The 19,101-nt window shown below is 31.9% G+C and overlaps 3 protein-coding genes across 3 annotated transcripts; all 3 read left to right on the top strand.

Moving 5' to 3' along the window:
• The first annotated feature begins 1,452 nt into the window (after nt 1–1,452).
• On the top strand, nt 1,453–2,784 carry LOC140452221 (E3 SUMO-protein ligase KIAA1586-like). The gene has a single exon (XM_072546336.1). It carries the CDS (start codon nt 1,453–1,455, stop codon nt 2,782–2,784), a length of 1,332 nt encoding a protein of 443 aa, XP_072402437.1.
• An 11-nt stretch (nt 2,785–2,795) lies between these two features.
• On the top strand, nt 2,796–3,764 carry LOC140452220 (E3 SUMO-protein ligase KIAA1586-like). The gene has a single exon (XM_072546335.1). The coding sequence runs from the start codon at nt 2,796–2,798 to the stop codon at nt 3,762–3,764; it is 969 nt and encodes a 322-aa protein (XP_072402436.1).
• A 7,325-nt stretch (nt 3,765–11,089) lies between these two features.
• LOC140451848 (uncharacterized) lies at nt 11,090–14,108 on the top strand. Its single transcript, XM_072545754.1, has 3 exons — nt 11,090–12,563; nt 12,803–13,215; nt 13,273–14,108. Exons 1-2 carry the CDS (start codon nt 12,469–12,471, stop codon nt 13,206–13,208), a joined length of 501 nt encoding a protein of 166 aa, XP_072401855.1. The 5' UTR covers nt 11,090–12,468; the 3' UTR covers nt 13,209–13,215; nt 13,273–14,108.
• The last annotated feature ends 4,993 nt before the right edge of the window (nt 14,109–19,101 follow it).

The raw sequence follows: 19,101 nt of genomic DNA, 5'->3' as shown, positions 1-19,101 counted from the left end.
TCCCTTACCTCCCAAGAGTGCCGGAACGCAAGGGAATGCTTTTAAAACTACAAGTTTTAGTTAAAAAAAATTGTAGGTAGGATCAATATTATGTTATGCTTTGTTTGCGAGTGACTCGTACGTAAGCAGATAGTAAGCGCCCGTACAAGCAGTTGTGACTTGTGAGCTGTGCTGTGATGAGTCTTGCACGGAATCAGGCAGGAGGAAGGTGACGGGCGAGTCATCCTAGTTCGCGCCTGTGCGGCTGCGCCTCTCAATAACAAAGCAATACCCACCCCACCCCCTTCCTTTCCCCCTCCATTCCTTCACCGCGCCACCGCCCCAGTGATCACAAGTGTGTTGACCATGGACGTATAAATAAAGATGGACCGGTCTATTTACATATTTACTTGAAGTCATGAGATATTCACAGTCATAGACACAAATCCCTAATTTGACGTTGTCATATTATTTTTTTTCCTAGTCAATCTTCGAAATAATTTTCGATTTTTAGTATAATTTATTTTTAATCTATAAGTAAAAATATATTATCTACTTAGTATAAACTATTTTTAGATATACTCATTTCGCAACCAAGGAATTAAAAGAAAAAAATTATTAAATTTTTAATTTAATAAATTTAAATTTTTTAATTTATTAAAAGAAAATATATTCTGATAATCTTAACTTTTGTAAAACTTGGCATCATTGGTAATATCAACCAATCCTAGCGATTTGACGAAAAAGAATATGGCGTTGTATTGTTTACGTTCAAGTTGATAATTTCCTTTTTGTGACTTATATACCATAATTTATTATATTTTTTCAACTTATCACTAACTGGATAAGAGAAGAACATACTCAATACCCTGAACAGGTTAATGTGTGGGGAAGAATTTTTTAAACTTTTTATTGTTTGTGTGTTATTTTAGTTTAAATAAAATATTATATAAAGTAATTTACGATTTTATTTACTCCATCTTTATTCTTTTGTGTAAATTAATTTTTATAAATATATTTCTATACACTGAAAATTAAAATTATTCACCGTTTGTTGTTTCTCACTTATTCAAAATATTTCATATGTTTACGATACTAAAAATAAAAGCAATCAAACCAATAGTCATTATTTGTTCAAGTGGAAAAACTGTTTCAAATAACTTTCAAATATTGAAAGGTACGCCGCTGACTTAAAAGGATATGTCACAGTCTATCACCTCGTCTCTTTCCCCGCGCCTACAAACTTTTCGACTTCAAATTTAGGTGAACAGAGTGCAGATCATGCCTAGTCCATCTTTATTTATACGTCCATGGTGTTGACTAGTTGACTTGACCTTGGTGTGTTTCTTGTTTAAGTTACAAGTTGCATCGCATCCCATCACGCTTAAGTTCGTTTTTGAGGCGCAGGTCGTTGATTGTGTTCGTGTTTATGCTTATTAGTGCTGGTGCAGCTAAATAGTTTCCTAATTGACCATGACTACCAGAGTTGATTTCTTTAAACCTAACCCTAAGAAACAAAAAGGTTATGCGAATAATGAGAACTGCAGTTCGGAAGCATTGACTACAACTTCAATTGTTGATCAAGATAAAAAAGAAGACGCAATCGGGATCAATGAGGATAATTGCGATTACCATTCCCCTTCGACTTCCTCGTCGGTCAAAATAGTATCCAGGTCGGTGGGTTTGGGATCTGATGCAGACGAAGCTAAGGTTAGTAATGAAAATAATGATTTTGTTAATAGGGGTGAACAGCCAGTTTGTTGGTCTGAAGAACAAATTGTTGAATTTAAAGCTAAAAATCCATGGTTAATTGTGAACAGAGAACTAGGTTGCAACGTTTGCCGTAGTGTGAGTACTCTAGGTGCAGAGAAAACGAAGGGCCTAAAGATTAGCGAAGAGTGGGTTTTAGGAACTGTTACCGCTTATGGAAACAATAAAAAAGACCAGCAATCCTCTCTTAGGAAAAAGATATTTTTACACCGTGGGTCTCGAGCTCATTCTTTGGCTGAAAAAATACTCATTGAAGCTAAGAAAGATACAATGAAAAAAGCTGTTGCTTCTATGCATAAAGAGCAGCAGATTGTAACTGAGCGCATTTTCCGCACGGCTTATAAGCAAGCTAAACTAAATAGGCCATTTTTTGAGTTTGAAACTGAAATTGATTTTCAAATAATGAATGGCTTAGATATGGGGCGAATCCTACATTCAAATGTTGCTTGCTCCAATATAATTCATCATATTTCTGATGAAATGAAATCAGACTTGATAAATGGCCTAATCAAGTCAGACTCTAAATTTTCCCTGCTTTTGGATGAAGCCACTTCAGTTTCAAACAAAAATGCTTTGGTGGTTTATATCAGAACTGTTCTAAAGGGAATGCAAAACCCTATGACAGTGTTCTTAACACTTTTTGAGCTAAATAGCACAACATCAGCTGGTATATTACAAGAACTTTTAAATCAGTTACAAGCATTAGGTCTAAGCTTTGAATTCATGAAAGACCATATGATTGCTCTAACTTGTGATGGTGCTTCAGTGCTACTAGGCAAGAAATCTGGCCTTGCTATACAGCTTACTGAAACGTTCTCCAACTTGTTCATTTGGCATTGTTTGAACCATCGTTTAGAGCTTGCCGTGCACGATTCCATAGAAGAAGTAGCTGGAATCAATAATTTTAAGATATTCATGGATAAAATTAGAAACATGTTTAGTTGTTTACCGAAAAACAGCAGAGAGTTGGCAGAAGTTGCTAAAGGACTAGAGGAGCAAATGTTGAAAATCGGCCGTGTTTTAGATACTAGGTAGCCTCCAGCTTAATGGCGGTGAAAGCAGTTTGGACAGATTTTAAAGCTTTGTACAATCATTTCATTGAAGCATCTGAAGACAAACAAAGGGACTCGAAGCAACGTTCAACTTACAAAGGGCTTTGTAGTACATTATCTTCTACAACTTTTGTACGCAACCTGGCATTGATGTTCGATGCTCTAGAAGAGTTATCGGATTTGTCCTTACAGCTTCAAAAATCAAGCCTCAACCTTATCCAAGCCCACAGTGATGTAACACTGTTAATCAAAGTGTTTGAAAACCGAGTTGAAAACATGGGTAGACGTTCAGTGGAAGCTAAAATTGCTATTGACGATTTGATGTTTCAAGATGTTAAACTTTGTTTTAGATCCAAGATACCCAGTATTCCAGAAAAACAGTTCTATCGGAGCCTCGCTAACAACTTGACTTCAAGGTTGCTATCATCTTCAAATGCGGCTGAAAACTACACCAAAATCATGAATGACATCAAAGTGATCCACCCCATGTATTGGCCAAAAGACTTATCCATCACCTACGGAGAATGTGAGATCCAGCGAATCTGCGGTAGATTTAAGATTAGCAGCTCTCAGGATATAATTAGAGACTTCAGACACTTCAAGCAGGGACTGAAGCCTATGTTAAGTGGAGAGAAACCTACTATTCTAGAGCAACCGCCATCGTTTAAGAAACTGATTTCCATCATAAATAGTATTGCAGTGTCTAGTGCTGAATGTGAACGTGGGTTTTCTGCAATGAATCTAATTATGTCTTCTCTTAGATCTTCACTCTACATTAGCACTGTTTGCGATTTATTGCGGATCAGGCTCCTAGGACCTCCTGTGGCTAGATACAATCCCGAGCGACACGTCAAAACCTGGCTGGCGAAGGGACACCATTCTGCACTTGACACCAAGTCAAAACAACGAGGGCAGAAAACTTACAATGAAGACAGCATTGCATTGTGGGAACTTTTTTCCTAAATCTGTTTTTTAAATATCTTTTAGTATTTCAGAACATTAAGTTTTCATTAAAATAACTAGCCTCTATGCCTAACTTATAGTTGTGTTCTGAACTCAAGTTTCTGAGTTCTTTTTTGTACTTACTACAGTTAGTTTTGTGTATTGTTGTTTCTTTTGTAGTTTTCACTTTAAAGTTTAAAATATTAACAAACAACTAATTTTACCAACAGTCTTGGCATTGCCTTACAATATTATACTACAAATCCGTCCGTACATATTTGTTTTATAATAAGCAAATAAAATAATCAATCTTAATTTTTTAAAACTACACTAAATTTAAAAAAATGAAACCGTGTTACTCCACTCTGTGTGTCATTTATTTTGTGTGTAATTAAACGCTTCCTTTTCCTTTCCAAGAAGTTGGTTTATTTTGAATGTATTAATATTGTTTTGTACCCATAAGGTAAGCAATTTTTTTGTAAAATATGCAAACTTGTAGTTCAAGCAAGCTGTTATATTAACAAACATCCATTTACATATTAATATGTATTATTACTACTGTAATGTGTATAAATAAAACTGTGAGTGAATAAGGCTCAATTTGTTTTTATTTTACTTTACCATTCTTAAAAAATTAATATTGGCGAGCTTCATTGATTCAAACAAAATGGTCAATGAAATCAACCAAATATTTCTGGGAAATTTAAAGTAGGCAACAAGGTGTTAATGAAGTAGAGTAGAGTAGAGAGTAAACTCAATAATTTAAATTCATATTTTTATTTTCTTACATCCTAATCAAGCACCTTAAAGAAAATAAACAGCATTAAAATATCACTTGGTATTTTATAAAAATGAATGTATTATTATGTCTGGGTGGCCTAAAAACAAAGGTTTACAGTTATAATTTTCAAAAGTTTTCCTGGGTGAGGGCCCCCCTCCTTCCTGGGGTGTATTCCATACCCACCGGTCTGAGCTTCCCGCTTTAAGAGTTCCCACACCTAAAATTTTAGAAATTAAGCACTGGCTTTTGGTACCAATCCAATGTCAGAATATTGTCATTTGTTCTTATTACCTTTGTGTCTAAAAATGGTATACTAAGATCTGTCTCGGTTTCAATTGTGAACTGAAGATGTTCATTAAATGAATTAAAAATGTTTAATGTGGTATTGATGTGATAAGATGGAACTGCACATATGATGTCATCGACATATTTATATATAAATGGTAATTCGAAAGGTAATTGTGTGATCACATTATCTAAGAGATGATCAGTTACAATAGTAGCAAGGATGGGACTAATCGGGGAACCCATAGGTGTTCCAAAAATTTGGGAGAAAAATTTTTCATTGAAACTGAAATAAGTGTTATTAAAAATGAACCTGAGAATTAGTAAAAAATTACCTTTAGATAATGTCGTGTAGTCTTTTATAAGGTTCCAATTTGTTTCTATAATGTCCGTGACCATATTTAATGGAATGTTTGTAAATAAAGAAACTACATCCAAAGAAATCAAAACATAATCTTTTGGTAACCGCATTCCCCTAACAGCATCGAGCTTTAGAAAAAACAAAGATTTTTTATTTAATAGACCACATATCCGATATTTCCAACATATTTATATATATATATATATATATATATATATATATATATATATATATATATATATATACAATACCAATATACGGAGCGGTCAAGTTGATACCAATATACGGAGCTCACTTGACCATTCCATAATATTGGTTCTGTCGATTCATCAACATGTAGTTTAATAATTTATAAAAATTTTTTGGAGCCCGTAAATACCCCTGTATAATACTTTTTAATGAAAACAGTTTTGACAACTGGAAATTTAGGTTGTTTTCAGTATTGAAGGCCCTGGAATGTAGTGAAGCTTTGAAGCCGGTTCCCGCGGTTGATAGAAATGATGAATGGCATAAGAAAAACAATAAAGCATGTATGGTAATTATTCAAAATATTGCTGACTCGCATTTGGAATACATCAAAGAAGTGGAAATAGCTCATGGTAGAAGATAATAGCAGATACTATGGTTTAAATGGTTCCTCATCCACTCGCAGACGACCAACAAAAATGAAACCAATTAGGAAGTAAATCTTCTTACCATTTAGAGCATCTTAAATCGTAATGATTTCCAACGTTGAAGGACCACCCACTTTACATGGGAAATAAAACCACAAGCGTTAACAATACTTAATTTAATGATTGATTTTTTACTACACTAAGTTGATATCTAGCCAAGGGTTTGTCATGTAAAGTTCTTTCATGTAAACCGCCCGTCACTGTTCAATCCACACTAGTCCGATAAACACTACACGAACACTGATACAATTTAAATTATACTAATACTACTCATTATTTTGAACCAAGGATATTTCTGCCGTGCTAACCAAGTAATATGCTACAATTATTACTAAGCGGAGTTATACAGAACTCAAACTAACAAAGAATCGACCCATTGGGTCTTAAACTAAATTTGTAAGTAAAGCGTCCAGCTTGGCTGGTATACAACGTGACACTTTTAATATTACAACGATACTCATCGATTGCCATGCCTAACTACCACTGAGGGGTTTGAGGGGAACCGGTTCTCGCTTTCTAACAGGGAATTAGTCGGAGAATTTATCTAGGTAGATTTTAAGAATTATTAGCTATTTAATGCCAGTGGCGTAGCAACGTTTGGATACATTTCTTACTGAAATTTATCCATACTGGGGGGCGCGCGGCTAGGTGAAGTATAACTTCAGCTAGAAATATCCTAAACTTACTTTCTAAGCACAACTACAATGCTACAGAAGACTATCGGCTTCCGACAATGGAAGAGGAATCAGCTTAGTGATAGCGAATATATTCTCCATCAGCAGTTCGAACACGGACAATTCTAACTTTTCCATCTTTGCTGCTTATTGATTCTATCACTCTTGCTAGGGGCCACCGTAACGGAGGTGTAAGTAGATAAGGAAGCGGGGTCCTGAATCACTTTGGTAACCTGTCCATCAGGGTCTCCGATGCGAAGGTATCGATGCCATGATTTGACCTTGGGGGTGTACAAGAAGTACAAGAAGTGATCGACAATGACCAGAGGGTTGTAAGAACTGGTCGCTTATCGCTTGATCTCTTCTTCTTCTCTCCCGAAGAAGTGATCGACAATGACCAGAGGGTCGTAAGAACTAGTCGCTTATCTCTAGATCTCTTCTTCTCAGCCGAAGAATTGTCACCTACGTTACCTGTATGTTTTTACACCTGTCTCACTTGTCTCTTCTTTGTCTTACCTGTCCTGAAGAAGTAAAAGAATCGGTCGACAATGACCAGAGGGGGTGTCTTTGAGTGGAACGGACCACCTTGTATGTCGAGTGCAAAACTCATCGCTTATCGCTTCATCTCCTCTTCTTTTCGTTAAATTTGTACAGGGTGATCGAAAAAATAAATTTTGTATTGAGACTTGGAAATATTTTAGGTGTTGTTGCGTCAAAATTTTTTTTTTGTGTACGATGCTTAGATATATCTGTATAGCCTGCCTAGCCTAGCCTGCCTAGTCTTATCTTTACTTTTGAAACTTGTAGGAAAAGGAAAAATAACTATGTATCACATAAATGCTTTATTGTGTGTATATATATATTTTAATGATATATGTGGGTAGATGTAAATAAAACAATATTGGATTGATACTATAAATTTTATTTGTTTTGAAACAAGTTATTTATCTGATTAAAAATATACACTCTACTGTTATAATGTATATTTTTCTTAACCTGTCGATAATAGTCCCTCGTCACAGAATCCATGTAACTCGCTCTCACCAAGTTATCATGATGTGAAGAATGACCCCGTAATATTTGGGAATCGTACCGGTCCTTGTACCTGACCACTTCATTGGATACGATTCCATCCCTGATCTTCTGGAGGGATTCGCGGTTCTTTGGAATTACATGGTCTAAAGGCTGAAACATAAAAATAATTAATTAAGAAATATTTGTTTTACAAATACTACTACCTTTGTGTGTTATGATTTATTCATGGTTTCGAAACAATACAAGTCAGGTAATATGGCTCCATGCATCTCTAAAGAAGTTTGACAAAAACAAAAGAATTTTTTACAGTTTTCACACCATAACGTTCCATACATTTTGATGATAGAAGTAGTAGGTTGGGTGTATGGTATTATTTTTCTTCTTGTATTCGATTGTAATTTTATAAATCTTTTTTGGTCGGTAAAAACTTTTTCCCATGACAATTTACTTTTCTAAAGAAAAAAAAACAGCTTTAATTACCGATATATTTTTTAAGTTATATGTGAAATAACTTACCACACCATAGAGGACCCATTTTAATTTGTAGATTAATCGGTTAAAGAAAACCTGATGTACAAAAATAGAAAGATAATTTAAAAAACAAACTTTTATTTATTACCAAAATAATAAATAAAGAATAAGGAACTTTTTTACTATCAAACGTATTTAAGAATTATTTATCATTGAAACCCCATGGTAAAGTGTCAGTGCTTAAAAAATTAACCATTCTTTTATCATCATATGGACTAAGTGCAACTTTTCTTTGAGTTATTGTATAGACGTCATGTTTTTTGGAGACAATAGAATTTTGGGAAACCTCTACAATTGTTTTTTTAAATAAACTTTTATAATAATCTTCATAAGTTAGTTCCTTTAAAGCTGATTTCTTAATTCCTTTTGCTTTTTTAATTTCCTGATCCTGATTTAAAGTTTTTATCGTGTACATTTTTGAGCGCAATCCTATAAAATGTGTCATAATTTGACCTTTGTTTTCATCTTTCATCAAGCCCAATACTTTTTTATTCCTTAAGGGAATGTTATAGACATTATTTTCAGTGTACTCTGATGTGTCAAACTTATGAATATCCTCTTTAATATGAGCATATATATCATCAACAAAAAACTGATATATTAAACTATCTGTGTCCGTGTATAATAACTTGGCTTTATCTTGAAATTTTTTTTTAATATAATTATAATGGAAGTCATACAAAATTGTTTTCGAAATATCTAAAATACACATCCCAATGTAAATAGGTTTGTTAAAATTAATTTTCTGTTTTTGCATTTCAATTATTACCATATTTTCATCAAATATGGTACAACTATGAAAATTCGGTTGGGAAATGTAATAGTTAGCACCGTATGTACCACCCAGTTTGTTTACAATTTTTATATCCTTATATTTACGTACATTCTCTATACTTTTGCCATACGGAGCGTTTATAAAAAGTTTGAATAAATTTTTTTCAAATTCATTTTTGCTCTCCTTTCTCAATTCAATGTTTAAGTCAATATATTTCTTTAACCAAGGTGATTGTTTAAATTTTAGGCATCGATGAATCTTAGCAAGCTTCAGTCCCAAGCTAATAACTTGTTTTAAATACATATAATGAATAACATACTTCTTTTTATCATACAATGTCGTTAAGAGTTTTTTAATGGTAGAATTAGAAGTTGGTGGAGTTATGTGTTCTGGACACAATGGCAAATCTTTGTGTGAATTAAAAAGTTCTTTTGGATACTCAAGGTCCACTTCCAGCATGTATCCGTATTCACTATCATTGGGACAATTTAATATATTGTAATTGTAAATATCATTTAAGGGTATCCATTCAAATCCTCCATAAGGAAGGAAATAACTCATAGCTGAACCATATAGATTGTTCACATCAAAGTACATTGTATAAGAGGTCTCTTTACCAGGATTATATTTATCACCCATGTACTTATTGTTCGCTTCTGCATATCTGTTACTACATTGTGACACTCCTCCTCGTTTTGCTTTTTCAAAGAACAAAACCATTTCGATATCTGTTAAAAGCTCTAATTCTACATTTGTTACTTTTAACATGGCATCAAATGCTAACCCTGGTAAAGTAAAATAATGCAAACTATCTAAACCGTATGTTTTTAAACACATCAGTCTAAAGTTTTCAAAAATATCACTTAAAAGTAATACGTCAGTTTTTAAATATAATTCCGCGTACTCTTGCAAGTTTTTTATCTCAAACGTGTGCCAAACAGTGCATGCGTGTTGATAATCCTCATGAGTTATTCCTTTATTATTAATTTTACTAAAAAAACTATCAATAGGTGGCAAGCAAGTATCTTGCAACTTTTCCCAATTATCGAGGTATTCATATGGGAAAACACCTTTTCGTTTAACTAAATTAAATTTAAAATCATCTTCAAAGTACCTTCTCGTTATTTGTTTTTGATCATCATCTAGATTACAGGAAAGTTTATCTAATGAATCAGACATAAATCGAAACGAATCTATAAACCTAAAATTAATATTTGTATTTTGAATGTATTTGGTAAATGATATATACCTCTCTTTGTTTAGAGGAAGTAGTGATATATTACCTTTAACGTTATTATTAAGGCTTTTAATTAAAAAATGTGCGTCATAGCCAGAGAGATTATGAAATGCAATCGGAATGTATGTGTATTTTGATAATTAGCATTGCAAGATCTATGAGCAGCTCCTCGAAATTTTCCTGTAATATGACAATGATCTCTAACTTTATCCAATGGATCGACTATAGGTTTAGTGCCAATATGACAAACAAAACTCAAATTAAAATCATGTCTTTCTTTATCAGTTAATGGACCTAACTTGTTGAATTTTTGCAATAAATTTTCTCTAGTTATTCTCTTTGCTATCTTTTCAAGTTCTCTTACAAACCACACAAGACAGTCGTGACCGGTAAATGATTTATAGTATGATAAGGAATCATTATAAGAAGATTTAAAATAATAAGCTATACTAAAAGCTTCATGCTTTTGAGACAAATAAGTTTTTATATTAGGATCATTGTTATTGTCAATGCATTTTATAAGAATACTTTCTAGATCAGCATAAATAACAAAAGGAACAAGTTCTTTATGTTTAAAATTTTTAAATTTCATAATATTATTCTTTTCTGTTGGTAAAACCATCTTAACTGAATTTGAATTAATACAGTCCTCTAAATGATTTTGTAAGAGTGCATCATTACTAAAATGATTAAAACATCTTTCACAAAACCATTTTTTGTTTCTAACATTTTTAACTTGTTGATTTACTAATCTTGAAAAATTTTTAATATAAGCAAAATGAAATAGATCTTTTCTACACAAAGGACCATCATCCTCATCACTACTATTATTATTTGTACTATTATCTTGAGAATGAATTAAAAGTAAATTAATACGAGGAGAAAAACTAGTCTTACTTAATAGCAAAGGTAAAATTTCCTTTCCTGTTCTTTTTGTTGTAAAAACATTTATTGAAAGTTTATTTAAATTTTCAAATTTAGGGATATCTTTTATGTCAATGGGAAAACTGATATTATGATACTTTAATATCTTACTAAAATGAGGATAAGATGAGGTTCGTGTAACATTGATTTTAGCAGGATGTAACGCTGCAACAATTGACCAGAGAAAACAATAAGGATCAGAATTTTTAATGTTAATTACACTCTTTGTATTGCTTATATATTTAGGTAATTTAACATAGGTGGAAATACCACTCAGTATTGGATTATACCTATTTATATTAACTTTTAAATGTAGAATCTGTGATAGTGCCCAACCACTATCTCTTTCTTGAAATTCCTCAAATTTTTTTAAAATCACATTAATACAATTAATTTTATACCAATCCTTGAGGTCTGTATTTTGGTCAATTGTTACATTTTTGGTTGAAAAATGTTTAATAGAGGTTTCACCATTTTGTGGTTTGATAAAAACACCATATAAAATCAAATTAACTTTTAAAAGACACGACAACAAACTTTTTCTAATTTGAATTGAAAAACTCCTAAAAGCTTTTTCCAAAAATATTTTGGGTTCTTTATATTTTAAATTGACTATTAGCCCTGTTTTTATTCTACTATTAAAACAAGATTCCACATCCTGCCACAATAAACACCTTTTAAGAGTTTTTCTAGCATTTAGTCTGTTCTTAAAGTTTTCAAGATATGTTTTAAGAATAGTTAAATTTGCTTCTATACAGTGAAAATTTTTAACACAAGAAACCCTATTCTTTAAACATTTATTCAAAATAAAAATTTGTTTTTTCAAATATCTTATTACGTTTCGTAAATCAGATTTTCTCTTAATTAATCTACTTACCGATTCCATCTTCTCTACAATCTGGTTGGAAAGTTCATCGACTACTTGCTGACTCATTTTTTTTCACTAGTAACTGGTTCAACTTAACTTGGTAACTTTCGAATGCACAAATAAAACCCAAATATTAGGATGCTCTCCAATTTATACTTATCCAGTAAAAAAAAATCAATTGACGTATTTCTGTAACTTGTTATTCAACGTGATTATATTTTAGGATCAAAAAGTTTAAATTTATCAATAATTCTGCAAACTAGTTGTTATTAAACGTGATTGTATTTTTAGAGGTCAGAAAGATCAAATCTGATGCAGATAAGTTGTTATTCAATGTGACTGCATTTTTATGGGTCAAAAGATTAAATCTGACGCAAATAAGATGTTGTTCAACGTGACTGCATTTTTATGGGTCAAAAGGGTTAACTCTGATGTAAATAAGTTATTTGCAATGTTTTAAAATTACAAAGTCAGTTTAATGTTAAATTGTTTTTTTTCTCAGTTTCTTGTTATAAATACAGACAGTCGTTTAAGACTAATCCAATTGTAAGTAGCAAGCAGTGAACAAACAACATCAAGAATGGCAACAGTACCCTGTCAGTTGGTAATTTTAACTGAAGATCCGGTTCATTTTCCTATTGAAACGGCTTTCCTTATTATAAAGGAATTGTTTGTGTAAGTATTGAGTTTATTATTTATACACTTTTTTCCTTGTTTATTTCACCATATTTGCATTTGATTTTATTGTTTATCTAAATATTTATAATAATTTTATTTTATTTTGTTTTACCTCTTGATATTTTACTAATTTATCTAATTTCTTTTTTCTATATTCTATCTATGTATTTTTTATTCTAATGATCGTATTTTAATAACATTTTTATTTATGATTGTTTAATTTCGTTAAATTTTAGATATGGTGTCAAAGAGGTGTCTCTTAAGGGAAGTAAAATATTTGTGAGTCTCAGCTATACACCCAATAGCAAAAGTCTTAAAAAGAAATTTGGGAATCTTCCGGTTCGGTATATGAGGACCAAAGTAAAGACAGAGCAAGAATTCCAAATTTTAGAGAATGTCGTAAAACGATACAGATTTAACTTGTTGGACGATGAATTGGAAGAGTTTGAGCGACATCAACAAGTCCAAAAGCAACTTGGGTTGAAGAGACCACTATACATACAAGAGGCACCGGATGAGGCTCTTGCCTCAACATCAAGCAAGAAGCAAAGAACGGTTCCTCCAAGTACAATAGTACATATAGAAGAAGAATGTGATGAGAATGATCTGAATATAGATCATTTTCTAAGTCAAAGGACATAATAAACAAGTAAGTGCTTTCTGCTTCCCACTAGAAAAAAGGTAACTAGTATATATTTTATTTCAGATATGTGTTGGTATTGGAATGAAGATTGAGCGAGAGGAAAATATTTTTGTATGTATATCTGTGTATATATTTTTATAGATTATAATAAAATACTTTTTAATAATATCTCTTTATTTATTTATTACTTACAACTTTTATTCTAATAAAAAATATTGATCAATTTTTTTTCTATATCGACCATTCTTTATTTCACTGTCTTTAAAAATTGATAAGAATCCATAATTCTCTTTCCAGCATATCGAACATATTTTTTTTAAATCTTCAAAAGTCATATCTGTTCCGACGTGGTCATTGTAAATGTGTTTTAGGTTTAAATCGTCTTGTTTGAATACAATTAAAATATTTGCATTGTCTCTTATAAGGTGTTTAGGTATTTTTGCATAACTCTGACTCAAATAAAATGGATCCACCTGAGAATGTCGAGACATGCTAAAGTATTCTCGAATAACATCTTGGTTGTCACAAGCAACATCATCAAAGATAAAAATTGAATTGGGCTTCGCTTCAGATGGGTGCATTATATCCGTACTTCCACTGTAAGTATAATATCCTATTCCTTTAATTGGTTCTAGCAAAGTTTCTAAATATTTGTACTTTGGTTGCATTAATGATTTTGAGTAAATATACACATTTTCAAATTTTAATCCATTAGCATGTTCCAATAGACTTATCATCACATTGGTCTTACCACAATTTGAAGGGCCAACTATAAGACATCGAATAGTTGAAGGGAACAAAACTCCATGCTTTTTAAACTTATTCTCAATTGGTTCCAATAAATTATTCTCCACATCAAGCGTAGTCTTTTGTTTTACAAGCTTCATGTCTGGTATCAATTTAAAAATAAATGTCTTGTGTGTATCTATTAATAAAAGACTATTTTTAATTTTTATTTTTTATTTTTTATTGTCAACACTTTCTACAATATTTATACCAATAATGAATATTAAATACATTGTTTAGAGCACATTGTAAATTTTCATTGTTATGTTGAAAACATGGATGTGATTTAAAAATATGATTCATAGTCTCATCGGAAAGTATATTAGGTTCATCTTCTACACAATCAATGCGATTTTCCATGAATTTTTCCAAATATTTTTTTGTTTCATGATTTCTTACCAATATTGTTTCGTCTAATACGTTGTCGTGTAAAAATTTTGAAATTTCTTCATATTTTAGATGAGTATCACAAAAATGCCAAGATTGCCAATTTAAACCATGGTTTTGAACACATTGTTGTTCGATACATTTTATATATGACTTATTTATCATTGCTTCTGTTACTGGTAAAACAACCATTCTGTGTATAATGTTTTCGGTAGTAGGATCTAAAATAGCAATTTCCCTACAAAGAAATACATCTTCCCCAGGAAAAGAGAAACCTTGGATATCCACAATGAACATGTTTTCACTCTCTCGATATTCTCTAACAACAAACAAAATCTTGCAAGTGGAACGTCTTTTACATATTTTTCTATCCCCTCTTTATTATATTGCGTCACTTTTATCTATCCATGAGTTGTGAGAACTATCAAAACCTAACCACTTGACAAAAATTTTATTTTTCTTTCTCTTTAATACCTTTTCAACTAAATAACTGTCTTTATGTTTAACTTTTTGTAACTGGTCCTTATAAAATCCCCCAAGAATTTCTTCACCTTTATAGTCTTTTAAATAATATGTAATAGGGTTTCCCAGTTTTATTTTATAAACAGTGAAAATTTCATTAGACCAATTTGGATTGTATTTTTTGTCAAAAACTCCTCGATGTTTTGAAATGCGTACATGATCACCAATATGAAATTTTTGACTTTCCAAATCGACAATTTTAATGTGATTGTATACAGTGTTTAACAATAGTTTTTCATGCTTCTTCTTAACATCCACTGGTTTCATTCCTATTGTTCTGTGAACTTTATTGTTGTATTCAATAACAACTTGTTGTAAATTATCAATCCATTTGTAGGTACCGTTGAAACTAAACTGTTTCCAAATCATTGATTTAATCGTGCGAATAACTCGCTCAGCAATCGCAGCCTTTTTTTCACTGTATACATTGTAATGATTAATATTATATTTTTTCATCAATTTTTTCATATGTGGATTAAAAAATTCAGTTCCCATATCTGTTTGAAGATTATTTGGTTTTTGCTGTTTAAACACATACTCCATACATTTGGCTACTTCAACACCTGATTTATTTTTTAGTGGTAAAGCCCATAAAAATTTTGAAAAACAATTTATTACAACCAAAATATATTTGAAATTTCTGTTTGTATTTGAATATTTTTGCATATCAATCAAGTCGGCTTGGAACAAATCATTAAGAGATTTTATAATAATTCTTCGTCTTTTAAAGTTAATTCTTGCAGGTTTGTGTAACTCATTAACGATATCTCTTTTAACAGACATGATATTTATTCTATAATGTTTGCCTCTTTTAGTTCTTCAATAATTGAATTTATTTCATTTGTATGTCCTGTATGGCCAGCTAGCTGTGAAGATAGTAATAAACGTAATCGCTCTACAAGTTCATTTGGATCATCCCAGTGGACGTAATCTATTTTATTGTTGTTTACTTCCATAACCAATCCTTTACCTTCTGTTATTGGTGCAATTATTTTTTTATATTTTTCTAATCTACTACCATCTATCTGTTTACTTGATCTGTAATGCCTTCTGTGAGCATTCGTCGCTACAACTATCTTTTTATAGTTATTCTCATCTTCATCTGTAAAACTAGCTGGATATTTCTTAAACAAAAGCTCATATAAACCTGGTGTTCCCCTGTACCTTTTCTTTTTTAAAAGAATATCAGCACCATCTAAATCTATTTCAGAATTCCCAATCAGTAGCTTTTCAGATGTTTCATCAAATCGAATTCCATATTTATGATCAAATTCTTTGTTTAGAACATCAGCGTGCATATTTGTAATATATTTCCTAGGCAATGGATCATATTGATCCCAGTAGTCTACACGCGCCTGGTTAGCAATATCTTCAAATCGATTTTCAGAGTGTTTATCATTTTTAATCTGTTCTTTTATATCATCCACTTCAATGTTGTCCAATATCGATTGTTTGATTTCACTTGTTTCAAAGTCAGTAGATTCATTATCGTCATCATCGTTTTTAATGTACCTTAAAGGTTCATCGTTTTTTGTTTCATTTTCTGGACTGGAATTTTGTGAACTATTTAACTTGTTCTCGATATTTTTCAAGTGTTTTGTAATTGGATTAAATAAATCTTCTTGGATTATTTGTCCTTGTTTTAATTGTCTTAATTTACTTTGGATGTTTCTCCGTTTAGTTATAAGTTGTCTTTTCAAATCTTTATTCATCGTAAAATGTAGGTATTCGCTTAACTTCTGAACAGCTCTGGATCAGGTCCCGAACAGGTCCTGATCAGCTTTGAACAGGTCTTGAACAGGTCCTGATCAGCTTTGAACAGGTCTTGAACAGGTCTTGAACAGGTCTCGAACAGGTCTTGAACAGGTCTTGAACAGCTTTGAACAGGTCTCGAACAGGTCTTGAACAGGTCTTGAACAGCTTTGAACAGGTCTTGAACAGGTCTTGAACAGGTCTTGAACAGGTCTTGAACAGGTCCTGATCAGCTTTGAACAGGTCTTGAACAGGTCTCGAACAGGTCTTGAACAGGTCTTGAACAGCTTTGAACAGGTCTTGAACAGGTCTTGAACAGGTCTTGAACAGGTCTTGAACAGGTCCTGATCAGCTTTGAACAGGTCTTGAACAGGTCTCGAACAGGTCTTGAACAGGTCTTGAACAGGTCCTGATCAGCTTTGAACAGGTCTCGAACAGCTTTCAGATTTGGTACTAGTCTAGCCCCCAATTAGACACTTATGTCAACAAGGTTATAAAAATATTTATTGTGTACAGGGTGTTAAATAAGAGTAAACTTTTTTTTTAACTTTTTATTTATACTTAAAAACCCAAAGTACAGATTTGCTTCATTAGATGAACTACAGTTAAAACATTTGAACTACATTGGTTAGAGGATTGTAATTAACAATACGGTCATGTATAATTATACAATAAGCAGTTGTGTTAGCTGGTATATTCTTATTAGTTTCTATTTCTATTCTCATATCGACACTTCCTGATTTAATTGATTCATTTTGTCTGCTGCAATCAATAACAAATATCGGAGCAACAGCACAGAATTGTAACATAGTAAGGCATGGATCTCCTATGGATTTGTAATAGTACGACGGTTGAAATTGTGCATACATTTCATATGCAAGGGCATAATGTCTTTTACTAAAGTTCAAGTTCAAATTGTCATACGGGTACATTTCAGAATTTAGAAATAGCTTTAAGTTTGTAAGATTACAGTGATCAAAATAGCTGTTCTCTTCTTTTATTGCATTCTTTTTGGCAGTTTGTAATGCAAACAAAACAAATCGTGGTCTCTCCAATAGACTGGTAGTTTTTACATTCCAGTTAAATTTCATTGTCTGAGGCAGTAGAGGAATTTCATGATATTCCCAGCTTCTATATGCAAGCTCCAAACTGGACCCATTTTCAATAAATTTATATAAACGTAACTTTTCTGAATCGGACACTTGAATATGAGGCATTTTCCATATTAATTTAAATATTTCCACTTTTGGTTTCAGTTCAGTTTCTACTGTAGACATTACTGCATTTAAATCAGTTGAACTTCTTATCAATACGAGTTCTTGGCGTATGTTAATAAGAATTTTTGTAAAATCTTCAAAAAATCCAAGTACAAGTTTGAGTGGAATACAAACATTAAAATTTCCTGCTTTATCAGCAACTGTTGGTGTGTCATTAATACTCCAACCTATACAGTTGTATCGATTAGATTCAGTTTGTGTGAACGAAGCATAGTTTTTCATTGTCGTTGTTATACCTAAATTTCTCACTCTATCTATTACACAGCCTCCAATTTCATATCGTATTTCATCAAATAAATGCATAAAACCATTATTAATAAAGCGCAAAGTATTGCTTTCTTTCCCATCATTCGTTAAACGTCCTTCAATATACAGATAACTCTCAGAAGGTAGGGTGTATATATCTTGAGTCTGAATTGGTATTCTTATTTCATCACAATGATTAAAAGTTGCATTGGCATAGGGTAAATGACTGTGCATTTCTCGACTCACAACTGAATTGTCAACCAATACACGATCTCCAATATTTAAAATGTTAAAACTCATATTCACTCTTCTTACAAGTACACCTCAAGAAAATCCCTAGTATTCTAGTATTAATAAAAAACTTTATTCTACACCAAGTATTTCTTTTCTTTTTCCCTGTCACTGTCGTAGTTGTTGTGTTTTATTTTAAATCCTAGTGAGGTTAAAAAGACTTTGTTTTCTGTTGTCAACGGTTTGAGAGTCTGCTTGTCACTAATGTTTTTATCAACACTCTTAATATTATATACACTGTCCACACCTGGATTAAATTTGCTACAGTTGTAAATTAAAACCATTATTTATACTTTTTTTAAATGTAGTCTTAACGTAATAACTTCTCGTGTGAAATTAACAAGATTACCGTCCTGGTCAACTATTTTAATGAAAATTTCATCAATATATCTATTTGTGACAGGTAAATAAATTACCTTTTTTGGAATTTCCACAATTTTGTAACCCGGTAAGACATTTGGATAAAACATGTGGATGATATGACCTTGGTTTTCATTGACGTATGAATTAGTGATTAGATTACATTCCACACAAATAGAATTAACCTTTGTGATATGCACAGGATTCTCAGCTACATGAGTCTTTAAAGGTGAGAGCCGTTTTGGTGTAAATCCCAATAAGGCAGCAATGG

The sequence above is a fragment of the Diabrotica undecimpunctata genome, chromosome 10 (genome assembly GCF_040954645.1).
Source record: "Diabrotica undecimpunctata isolate CICGRU chromosome 10, icDiaUnde3, whole genome shotgun sequence".
Classification (NCBI taxonomy): Eukaryota; Metazoa; Arthropoda; class Insecta; order Coleoptera; family Chrysomelidae; genus Diabrotica; species Diabrotica undecimpunctata.
This window is presented reverse-complemented; position numbering and strand designations above follow the sequence as displayed.

Coding starts and splice junctions, on each gene's coding strand:
- LOC140452220 (XM_072546335.1), top strand. CDS start 2,796: ATGGCGGTGAAAGCAGTTTGGACAGATTTTAAAGCTTTGTACAATCAT.
- LOC140451848 (XM_072545754.1), top strand. CDS start 12,469: ATGGCAACAGTACCCTGTCAGTTGGTAATTTTAACTGAAGATCCGGTT. Junction 12,564..12,802: donor ATTATAAAGGAATTGTTTGT/GTAAGTATTGAG, acceptor GTTAAATTTTAG/ATATGGTGTCAAAGAGGTGT.
- LOC140452221 (XM_072546336.1), top strand. CDS start 1,453: ATGACTACCAGAGTTGATTTCTTTAAACCTAACCCTAAGAAACAAAAA.